The 12,340-nt window shown below is 39.2% G+C and overlaps 1 protein-coding gene across 1 annotated transcript in view; it reads left to right on the plus strand.

The window, feature by feature from the left end:
- Positions 1-12,340, plus strand: part of TNKS (tankyrase) — a 133,023-nt gene that overhangs the window by 65,915 nt on the left and 54,768 nt on the right. Inside the window, exons 4-5 of the mRNA XM_030449543.1 lie at positions 3,327-3,363; positions 4,222-4,297. Of these exons, the coding sequence (XP_030305403.1) occupies positions 3,327-3,363; positions 4,222-4,297 (113 nt within the window). The remainder of the gene's footprint in view (positions 1-3,326; positions 3,364-4,221; positions 4,298-12,340) is intronic.

The following is a 12,340-nucleotide window of genomic DNA, read 5'->3' on the forward strand; positions in this document are numbered from 1 at the left end:
TTGCTCTGGGCTTTCCTGTATGAAGAGGGGGGGCATGTCTGGCAAATTCTCACCCACCAAGTGTGGCAGGATGAATTGTTTGAGTTTGCCATGAAACACAGAAAAGGACAGGTTGAACAGAGATGTGACAGAAGGACCGGAGAGCAAATTGATGGAGCCTCATATTTCAGTTCTCGAGCTTCTGTGGCAAGCTCTAACATTAGCACCCCTGGCAGAAAAGCTTTGTGCTATCCAAAATACCACTGCCAAAAAATCCTCTGTATTGACACTGCAATTGGAAGGATGTTTTTCTCTCAAGGTTAGCAACTTCTAGGAGATTTGGAAGTAACTCAGGCGGTTACCTGTGCTTTGTTCTGAAGATGCCCTTTTGCAAGACTACAAATCCTAACCTGCCCAAAGGAGCTCTTTAAGTGATATTATTAGCTTGGTTCGAGTCAGTTTGACATTCTTTGAACAGAAGTATTATGTGAGTTTGGTCTGTAGTCCTGTACTTCAGCTCAGAACTTAAAATTAAGCTCTGCCCCAAGCATGCAATGGTTTGTTTTTAAATGCTTTGCAAATGAATATGTTATATCTGTGGCCAAGTGCTGCAAGATGGCCTTTGGTAGCTTCATAGCCAAGTGGCAGTAGCTGTGTTGGCAGAGCCCTCTGGTGGGAACACAGCCTGGGCCAGCAGCAGCCAGTCCTGCGGGCAGTGCCACCCAGCTCTCCCTCATGCCATCATCCAGCCCTCTCTCTGCTGGGTGGCATCCCACCAGCTGGGTGGTAGAACAGCTGAGGGATTCCCCTTCATCCATTTCTTAGCCAGGAGAGCAGAGCTCTGTGGAGGGCACTTGGCCTTTTTAAGCAAACCTGATGATGTGCTTACTCTAAGTGCCAGTTCCATTTTAGATGTTGCTTTGCAATATGTTAGGACTCTTTGTGAACAATAAAGCTAACCAATTACAAGGTAATGTTTTCTAAATCCATATTAGCATTAGAGAGCTGTGATGAATCTTGAGAATTGCCTGTATGAATTTAAACAGTGTCTGTAAATACCTTTTTTTTTTTAAAGTACCACTTAATAAAAGCAACTGATTTACTTAGGCATACAGTGAGACATCTCTGAGTCAAGAGCCTTCTATTTCTGTTGGTCAGTAATGCTTTTGCTAATCAAGGTACTTGAGGAAATGGCTTTTGGATGTTAAAGTACCAGCCTCCTGAGTATGAAGGAAAAATGTTATTACACTTGTCTAACCTAATAGTATTCAAAAGCCTGGTTAGAACTGCTAGATGCACTGCCAAACCAGAATGTGCAACAAGTCTTTTAATCTGATTAGGTCCCTGAAGTGTTGATATAATACAGGCCAATAACTCTCCTGCAGGAAATCCAGCTGTTTGAGATTGTTGCACAAGTAATGCAGGAGTAATAAAGGGTCTTCCTTTTCTCACATGCTTGCCAGAGCTTTTCACTCACCATTGATTTGAAACATTCTGAACTGTGCCCAGTATTTTATCTTCAGTAAAATAAAAAAGAGACCCTGCACCATGGCTTGAAAAGGCAATTACTTGTGGTGGACAGGAACCCTCTGATGGCATTGGGAGGGTGGTGGCAAGACAAAGGTAGTCATAGTTTTGTGTCATTTTACCTGTTTCATGTTTCAGTTTTCATTAAGACAAATGTATGAAATCTTCCAAAGCTAAATTAACCTTCATGGCCTGTATTTGGAATGGCAATTCCAGTTCTTAACCTTTGCATTCAACTCCTCTGCTCCATTGCTGGGGTTCAGCAACACAGAACTGCTCAGTAAAGGGACCCATCATGTGAGAAGGAGTTGCCAGGTAGAGCTCCTTGCTGCAGGTTGTTGTGAATTCCCAAAGCTAAATATGCTTCAGGAAACACTTAAGCACACTTGTGAAAGGCAAATCCACCACTATGATGAGATGCAGATACTGCCTTTGAGAATTACTCAGCTGCAGCCAGGATGGGGTGGGAAGTGCATGGTCTGTCAGGGAGGCTTACCCTGGGGTGAAGGCAGGATGCTGAGCTGGGCAGGATGCAGCCCTGGAGAGGGCTTGTTTTGCTGTGGTTCTTGTCCCCATATGCTGATAAGCAGAGGAGCTGTGATGGGGGTAATACTAAGCTTTATCTGATGGAAGAAAGCTCTAGCCCTCCTCCCACAGCCCAGAGACATTCTTTAGTGAGAAATACTGTTTCCAGAGGAGCCTTCCTGTTTACCTGCAGCCTGACCTGGTATTTCCCTTGGCCTAATGCCTTTCCTCACTTGGAATGAGAGTTTCATTGGAGGCTTATTGCTAATACATTACTGAGGCAGCATAAAGGTTTTTTCTTGCAGGACAGCTTCATCTCCCCCTTTTTCTTCCAGTGTTGTGTTTAGAGGCTTTAATTCTCTGACAGGTGGTGGGTGTATGGTATATTTTTCAAGCCCTGGATATTTCAGGTCTTAGGGTATTCTCTGCTCTGTGACTTTACAAAGCTGCTTAAAAGCAGTTTTTCCAATTTCTGAATTGAAATACCCTTAAATCTGTATTACACAATGTCATCATGATTCAGCTTTGTAAAATACCATCTCACTTCCACAAGCTATCTTATTCCATGCCCTTTTTAAGATATTCATGTGGAGTTTTAATCCTCTGATGCAACAACCCCCTGAGTTGTCTGTTGTAACTCAGAATTTCAAATGTAAACTTTGCTTTAACATTACTTGTGGTTATCCCTAATCCCAGAGTCTCCTAACAAAATCTGTTGGCGAGTTCATGCTCTTTTGTCTGTGCTTTTTTATTTCGCATGCGTATTTTCTTGGAAAGTGGCTGATAATACATTCAGAATTTTAAAAATCATCACTGCTCTCTGGAAGAACTTGAAGTCTAATATTCCCATTTAAATAGGCAGGTGAGAGCTTTGGAGATGGGCAATTCCTACCTCTTCAAAAGCCGCACTGCCTCGCTTTTGTCTCAGAATTTATTATGCTTCCCAAGTATAATGTGACATACTGAATAGGGCAGGGGGTGGGGACATTGTCTTCAGCTGACACGCTGCTATCAGCGGGACCGTGTTTCTGGACACAAGATTTTGCAGTCATTGGTTGTCCAAAGAAAGCCTTTCCATCTGAGGATTGGACAAGGAGATGCGTCAATTTGCTGCCCGTCTCCAAGGTACTGGTGATGCTGCCTCCACAAGCTGGCTAACGTCACAGCTCCATCACCCAGCGGGGTGTGGGCTTTTTTCTCCTCTTCTCTGTTTTAATTCTGTATTTGCTTCCTACTGCATTTCTTAATCTGTCTTCTGCCAAATGCTAACAGCATGATATTTTGCAATCATTTAGGTGAATACAAGAAGGACGAACTCCTGGAAGCTGCTAGGTGAGTGCCACTTCGAATATAAAGCCTATTTTGGGGGTGGAAGCAGGAGAGGAAAAGAGATTTTAAAAACAGTAATGTTTTGTCATTGTCTTTCCACGAAATGATGCAAACAAACTGCTTCGTTAGCATAAATCTATTTGGAAATTGCAGTCTGGTACAAATGCAAAAGCCTGTTTATGTAATTGAATTCCCCCACCATGGTGGTTATAAGGTTAATATTGAGTTTTTGCTTTAAGCTGCTTAAATCCTCTTTATTGTTTTGTGACTGGTCTTTTTGAGGGGCAATTTAAAAATTGGAATTTTTCTTTTGGTTTCTACTGCTACCTTAGGATATATTTTGAAAATAGGCTTTATCATAACGTAGAGCAAAAGGAAGCTTATATACAAATGGTGTAAAGTTCAGTCATATATTTCAAAGATGCTTTCATTCTTCCCTCTGACAGCACAAGACCATTTAATATAGACTGTTAACCCTTCTAAAAATTTTTTTTGGATAGTGAAATGATTCAAATGTTATGGGGCATATGCTATGAAAATATATTTAATTCAGAACATTTAATTTGGAAAATTGCTTTCAGAAGATCTGTACAATTAGTAAAGGAAATAAAAGATGAGGCTAAGGAGAGAAATCAAGAGGTGGTTTTGCATTATTTTTTAATAATACACTTAACTGCAAATTTAATATCGTTTTTGTTATTTACCCTTGATTTTGAAACATTTGTTTAGCCATTGAACATTCTCCCCAGCAGAATATAAATTTCAATTTACTATGCTTTGATATCCAGGTCCTTAGCAAATGTTTTGCAGCGGGCTCTGTCTTTTTCCCCCTTTCCATAATCATCTCTTCTCCATTTACAGGAGTGGTAATGAAGAAAAACTGATGGCATTATTGACTCCTTTAAATGTGAACTGCCATGCAAGTGATGGGCGTAAGGTAAGTTAATACTTTATATTTATTTAAGATATGCAAATTTAACCATACTGGGAGGCACGGGTATATAAGCCAAGAGAGTGTACAGGGAATAAAAACCCATGATGTCTTTTCATCATAAAATGAAATGCTGGTGTACTTGTCACTGGCAGTTGTGACAGACAAACCATTGATGGATGTGGATTTTGTATGTGTCTTTTCTCTTAAATATCAGGCCCTGATGTACATGTAAAGTGAAATCTTAAGACCTTTCATAAGAAAAGCAAAATGTACTGTTGCAAATGAATAAAATAACTAAGGGAGGAAAGTTGATATTTGTACTTGAACATTGTCTGAGTGAGGTGGTTGGCATTTGGCTCTGCTCCTACTGCCCCTGCCATGTAGACTGGCAATGTACTGATATGCTTAACACCTTCTGCATTTTCTTAAATTTGATATTATTGTTTTGACTGTCTCTGGCAGGGATGTTTGACTGAGTTAAATTAAGGGTTAGGCTGAAACTGGAGGAGGGAAGAACATACGGAGTGAGAAGTAGATCCTGTGATTTTTGATGCTGATGATGGTCTGTCTAGACTGTTGGATTTACAACTGGTTATTTTTGGTGTTTTGGGGGTTTTTTGGTTTGTTTTTTTTTTTTAGTATGTACCAGAATGTTCTCAATCTGCATATCTTAAAAATCTATCTCACCTGTAACAGCACTTTTCACTCTTGGAGAGGAAAGCATAGGACTCTTTTGTCATTTTCTTTATTTTTGGTGAAGTGTGTTGGAGCATATTGTAAGCCTCTGCTCATTCTGGAGCTGTTGTGGAACAGTCCAGTTTTACTGAAATCACTGGAGATAGGCTGGCTTATGCTGTCTATAAAAATACATGCTTTATAAACATACAGCTTTGCTGTGGAAACAGTCCTGTTTTTAATAAACATTTTAATGTTTTCTCAGTTGAAATGCCCATGATATCTACTATGTGAAAGAAAATACAGCCAGCTTTTCCTCTTGTTTACATTTATCACTGATTGAAAGTTTATGAATCCTCCATGTTTTAAAACAATTTTATAATCTAAGGACAGGCAAATGAAAAAGGGCTTTATTTAGTGCAGCTGTGTCAGAACTGATTAAATGCTCCCCATATTCCAAGTTTAAATATATTGCCCATTGCTCTTCATTTCCCCTTCCCCCCCATCCCCCTTTTTCAGTCTTTACCATTTAAATGAGATTGTATTTAGGTATTAATAGTGCACTGTGTTATAATTAAGCATGGTGCTATGCAGCAGTGCATTACTGAGTAATTGAGTCCCCATCACTATTGATTTAAGGCTAAAGGCCGAGTTCTGTTTTTGGTCGATACAGAGATGAATAAGCCCTTGCAGAGGTGTCATGTACAATATTTAGCACTAAAAAACCCAATTTTTTTAAAAAAACTTTAAAAACTCATATTAAGCTTGTGGAAAATATTTATGTATTATTAACAGCCTCAGAATTAGATGGAAGTTTTATGTCCAAAGCTCAAAAAGCTTATTGCAGTTAAAGCTAATCAATAGGGATACTGTGATAATTCGTCTGTTTGGCTGCTGGTAGATGTACTGCTTATTAAAACTACTTTTAGTATGGCTTGCCATTTATATTAATTAGCTTTTTTTAATTATGTCTACCAGATACATTTTCTACCCCATCATATGTGTACAGACTGTTTAAGGTGAAGTAACTCTGTGTAGCAAGTGTTCTATGTAATGGTTAAGCAATGAATTTCTGAGGCAAAGCTTTCAGGTCCTGTAGTAGTGCAAGATCATTTTAAGTTTAATCATTCTAAGCTGTGCTGCAAATTAAGTGAACTTTTCAGTATTCTTGTAACTGAAGGTCTCACTGGCATAGCTGCCTCCAATTGACCTCTGTGGGTTTACACGAGTTGAGACTTTGTCCATTTGGAAGTTGGTTTTTGTATTCCTTGAGGCTTTTTGTATTTTTTGCAGATCCTTCCAGTTTTCAGTCCTCAAAATTATCAGTGTAAGGCTACAGACTTAACACAGGGGCCAAGGTCAGGAAGTGCAGACTCTGCAGAGTGTTCTGAGGTTCTCAGCATTGCGTTTACTCTGGAGTATGGGCAAATCCACAAGTTCTTGTGCACACGTTTCTCCAGCTTTTGTGTTCCTCAGCTTTGCACATTTTTGATGTGTCCAGCTCTACTCTTGACAAGGGAAACCTTTAGCATTGTGGGTGAGGAAATTGAGTCTCAGGACTGAACAGGTAATATCTTTTTTCTGTATAGCCCAAGTGATGGTAGTGTTTTTCATACTTTGGGGTGTGAGTTTCCAGAAGTGGTCATCTAACACCTATTCCTCAAGAAGTGAATAGCAGAGTAGTCAGGGTATTGTTATTCATGGTATTGCTCATTTCATTGCTGTATGCAATTTACTTTTTTTCCTTGGGAATGTCATCTGTGTCCCATGCATACTGATAGCTGAAGTTCTTCAGTTCCCCAGGCACTACATCTGCTGTGAGGATGTACTTCAGAGAAGAGATAGAAGGGATAGAAAACTGCAAGGGTAGCTTGCTGGTTTGAAACCAGCTCAGGTTGGAAATGACAAAAGACTTACTGCATTCTGTGTGCTGTTTGCAGTGTTTTTGAAGAGTATTGATAGCCAGAGTCTGGATTGCTACTGGACAGGAATCCATGCTGCTAAAAGAGCTACAGCTGGTGCTGGTCTGGTAACCATCACTCCATCTGTTTATTTAGCAGAGGTCAAAGACTGAATAGGACTGAAAACTGAACTTGCTGCTTCTCCTCCAAGTCAGTTAAGATACAGACTATATGGGCATTGTAGAAATGTTCAAATTACTGAAGCTCTTCAGCTGTTTCCTGAAGACAATTCCTTCTCTCCTGCTACTCTAGCAATTATTTTCTGGAGTGAAAAATTAAAGACTGTGTGCAAAAGAGAAAACAATTTCATACATCACCTGAGGCATTCCTGCATACCAAGGGTCTATGTAATTTATAGGCTTTTGTTTTGATGACCAAGGAAAATCAGCAAGCAACAGATTGGTTGATTTTGTTAAATTTTGACCTGTGTGCCCCTTAAATGTATATGAGGGCACAAATAATGGAGTGCAAGTACCAAGCTGTACAGTGCAGAGCTAAATGGTACAGTGTATGCAAAAAAATGCTAACCAAGATCAGCATTTCACATGAACAGTTTCTTTCTTTAAACTGATTTGCTCTTTAAAAAGCAATGCCTGAGCTGAAATAAAATAGCAACTTTTTCATGCCATTTAGTCTTGCTTTGATTTATTTTTTTTTTTTAAACAGGATACTAAAAATCACCCAATTGTTAGGATGCAGTATTGTGTGTAACAAGCGTGTGTTATATACCTTCTGTTCAGATTGGTTTGTGAAGCACTTGCTCTGTCAAAACAGAACTTAAAGTGCTCATGGACACCTGCATATTCCAAATGTATCTGAAATTTCACTGTATCCAGATCTGCCAAACTGTTTGGTCTTTATGTAATAGCTTGGTCCAATAGTTTGGTCTTAAGCTTATAGAAGACATGCTACAATATTGAAGCTAAAAGGTGATACTGAAGTTTCAGACTGTTAAAAAGCCACCTATTTATGTGCCTTATCTACATAAAGGTTTTTAGGGTGCAGAGACCTTTTTACAGCCCCCATTATTTTCCTTAAATATTTTTTTCTCTGAGGTGTCTTTTTGAAGACACAGCTGTCAGTGAATTTTCCAAAAATGTTTTTTACTATTTTAAAAAAGCAGGTTCATATCTGAAAGCTGAAGTTCTTTTGTTTTGCTGTGAGAGCTGGATTTCTGATTTGCTACAACAGTCACAGTTTACCTAATCCAGTAATTAGTGACAAGAGATATGCTAGTAACAGAGGGTCTCATGGTTGCAGATTGAGTTGAAGACCTCTTATAACCCTCTCGTTTCCTTAAAAAGCTGTTATGGACACATGAAAGGTGTTTCAGGAAGAAATTTATGTTGCTGCATTTTTAAAATACAAAAGTAAACACCTAAGAAAAGACTGGTTTTAGTAATTCAGATGAGAACTCTTTTCTATAAGGCAAACTACTCACATCACTTCTTGATAGAATTCCAAAATGAACTGTATCCAGCTGACATGGTAGCTATTAAACAATGGGAGGCTGGATTTTTGTTCTAAAGTTGGATTTTTGTTGGTATATAGTATCCTGCCTCTGTAGTACATTAGACATGGTCAGATCATGCCAGCACTATAATAATCCAGTTTCAGCTGACTAAAACCTTGTTTTCGTGCAGGGAAGCCCAGCTCCTCCAGTCAGGAGTTACTAAATTTGCTCATTTTCTCAAGGCTCATCTCTCTCAAAGTAGAGCAGATATCTGAGGTTTTGAGCTTTTAATTATATATATTTTAATATATTAATATACTAATATATATTAGTATAAATATATATATTTATATTTTAATTATATTTTTCTGTAAAATAAAATATATGCTTTATATTTTGGAAGTATAGTTTCCTTTGATCTGTTGTGGCTGGGGTTTGTGTTTGCATTTTTTTATGAACCATATGAAAAACAGAGTAGTGTGGTGTTACCTGTGAAGTGCTTGGTAGCAGGTATTTGTTCAGCAGCAGATGACAGCACTGGATGCAATTCTTCCACAGCTATGTTCTTTTCCTTTCTGCATCTTCCTTCCTTGCATCTTTCCTTAGAAACAGAAATTTCTGCAATTGAACCAAGGAGAGTGCAAACACTGTATCTCCATTCTTTCCCATTCTAGAACCATCCAACACTGTGGATGAAGTCAGTGTTTAACAGGGAAAAAAAATATCAGGCAGTTATTTATTAAGAGCCCATTTCTAGCACGCACATAGTCCTACTTCATTTCATTTCACTGGCTCCTAGTGACCCTTTGCTTATTCCCAGTTTTCAGTCCTTAACAGCTCCCAGTACCAGTCCTTAATACTTGGTATTGTGCCTCTCCCACACCTTTGGTGTTATGCCTTTCCAAATCAGATGTATAAAACCCTGGATTCAGAACACTGGTAAATTAACTTGCATTGAACTTTGAGTCATAGGAAGTGTGCTTGCCTCTTGGGTTTGGGGCTGTTTCTCCAGCCCATTCCTTCCTACCATACAGACATTAATTTTTCTTGTACACAGCATCATCCAGGTTCATGGCTGCAGGGTACAGATGTAAGAAATTCAACTCTGAGAAGGTCTGCAATGCCATCAGCATCCTTGGCCTGATGCACCCCCTGCACAAGATCTTGCACGTGTGCGTTTTCTGAACACCACAGAGTGCCCCTGGTGTCTCTGATACCAAGTAATTTTCTGTTGGATGAGCTGCAGATTTACTACTCTTTCTTCATCTGCTCTTTCCCTCTATGTGCAGCCAGCTTAATCAGCCTGTAAACAAAGGACTGATAAATAGAAATTGAATTTTAACAACCTCTGTTGAGCTATGTCTCCTCATATCAGGGAGCCTCCAATTTGCTGCTGGTAAATGGATTTGTCAGCCCTTATTCCAGAATTCTGGTTGTTCTCAAGCATTTTCATGAAAAATCCTGCAGTTGAAAAGAAAATTGGTGTGCCTTCCAGTTCCTCAGTCTGAATGGAATGATCAGTCCATGTGTTCACAAGCTTTTTCTTTACAGTTATTAAACTTCAGACTTCAGTAGAGGTTGAGATTTTCTTCTAATCATCTTGGCTCAGGGAGCTGGGGACTGAAGTTAAATGCCATACATTACAAGACCTGTGAATAAATTGTGTACTAGTGGCACTATAAATCTTTACAATTGTGTGCACCTTTCATGTGCTACAGTAATAAAAATTAAAACTAATCCCATATGAATGTCTAGGTCTCTTTGTTCTATAAATGTATGGTGCACAGTTTATATTCAAGTGACTATGGGACATCTTTTGGAAGAAAGTATTTCACATATAATAGAATGGTGTTTTAAGGGTTGTGAGAAGACACTTCTCTACAAACAGAGGTTCATATTGGAGCAAAAGACTTGTGAGCAGATACTTTCTGCAAGGCATTTTTGTCATACCCAAGGGAATGTCTGGATTTCTGTATGTACTCTTTACATAGGTATTTTTTGTCACATGTAACATATTATTTAGTTGCAATGTACATCTTCATGAAGATTCCATGAGCTTTATCTGCTGGTACACACTGCTTGTGGTTTCAAGGTTTATCTGCAACAAAAAATATCTGCAGAGGAGGGGAGCAAAGGAATCATGCGTTGAAACCATAGTTTTGTAGGTTAATAATTGGCCAGGTATATTGGTTGAGAACAAGTGCTTATTCCTTGGTTAATACAATATATATTACATAAAAAATTATTTAACTAGAAAATGTAATTATATGTCAGGAAGAAGACAGATCCACATGGACAAAATCCGTAACATTTATTCCAGAATAAGTGGTTAGAGAAGCCCTTACTGAATCTGCTCACTTGCTGCTTACTAGCATAAAGTGTCAGTCTGGTTTTGATGAAGTACTAAAAAACTACTTTTATAGCTGGGAAATGTGCAGATTTTGGGCTCTTCATTTTTGGCCCTGCAAGCATTAGTCACAAGTTTCCTGCTGTATGATTACCAGGCTTTGGTACTGCAGTTGTCAAAATAAGTGATAGCAATGTACACAGCTGATGTTTGCTAGTGTGAAGTTGGCTCTGACTGATGGCTTCAAAACACTGTAGTCTTTGCTGACACTGATTTCCATGTGTTTCATGAAATGTATATGTTTCAAGGTGCATATATAGTCATATATCCTTTTTGATATACCTAGCTGTGTATATCTCAAGGATGTAACTGGGTAGTGTGCTTGCCTAGGTGACAATACAAGCCAGCACTGCCCCTGCTTCCACAAGGTAATTTTTAGGGGATTGAGGGAGGGCAGAGAGTGAATCTATTTTTGTTTTTTTTTTTTTAAATGTTATTCTGAAAGTTTATTGATATAAACATTTGGGATTTAAGATCCTTTTTTACTGTGGTCAATGGGTGCTGCATTCTGCAAGTGCTGTTATAAGTGAGTGCTTCTGCAGCCTCACCAGTGACCAGTGCTGGGTATGGGCATGTGTACAGTCATGGGAGAGAACATGTCATCAAATGCCACTGCTCCGTGTCACCTGGCTTATATATGCTTTTATTCCACTTCAGATATCAAGTCCTTCACAATATCTGAGCACACTGAGTCAAAAAGGGCAGCTGAGAACTAGACTGAGTGCATCTTCAGAGCTTACTTTTGACATCAGTTATTCTGTGATTTCTTGGTGCCCCAGAGTAATAAATGTGCATGGTCCATACTCCCAACTTTGATTGGGATGAAAGGCATCACCTTAGAGCCTATCCCTGGGTATGCTGCTATGAGGGGGCTCATGGGGGGAAAAAAAGATGTACTGAAGTACTCTAATCAGCTCTTCCCTTAATGAATATGTGCCTTGGTGGTAATGAAGTATTATAGATCACACACGGATATTTTGGTACTCTTCAGTTCACAGAATCATAGAATTACCTTGGTTGGAAAAGACCTTCAAGATCACCAAGTCCAACCATTAACCTAACACTGACAAGACCTTAACTAAGCCATGTCCCTAAGTACTGTATCTGTATGACTTAAATACCTCCAGTGACAGTGACTCCACCACTGCCCTGGGCAGTCTGTTCCAGTGTCTGATAACCTTTTCAGTGTAGAAATTCTTCCTAACATCCAATCTAAACCTCCTCTGGTGCAATTCGGGGCATTGCCTCTTGTCCCATCACTTGTAATTTCATTGAACAGGCCAATCCCCATCTCTTTACAACCTTTCAGATAGTTGTAGAGAGCAGTAAGGTCTCCCCTCAGCCTTCTCTTCTCCAGGCTAAACAACCCCAACTCAGCCACTACTTGTATGGCATAGGATCCCAACGCTTTATCAGCTTTGTTTCCCTTCTTAGGACATGCTGTAGTAACTCAATGTCCTTCCTGTAGTGAGGGGCCCAAAACTGAACACAGTTATAGCTGTACTTCTCCATAATTGAGATAAATATTTTGAATCAAAGCTGGCACTCAA

This window comes from Calypte anna, chromosome 4A (genome assembly GCF_003957555.1).
Source record: "Calypte anna isolate BGI_N300 chromosome 4A, bCalAnn1_v1.p, whole genome shotgun sequence".
Taxonomy (NCBI): domain Eukaryota; kingdom Metazoa; phylum Chordata; class Aves; order Apodiformes; family Trochilidae; genus Calypte; species Calypte anna.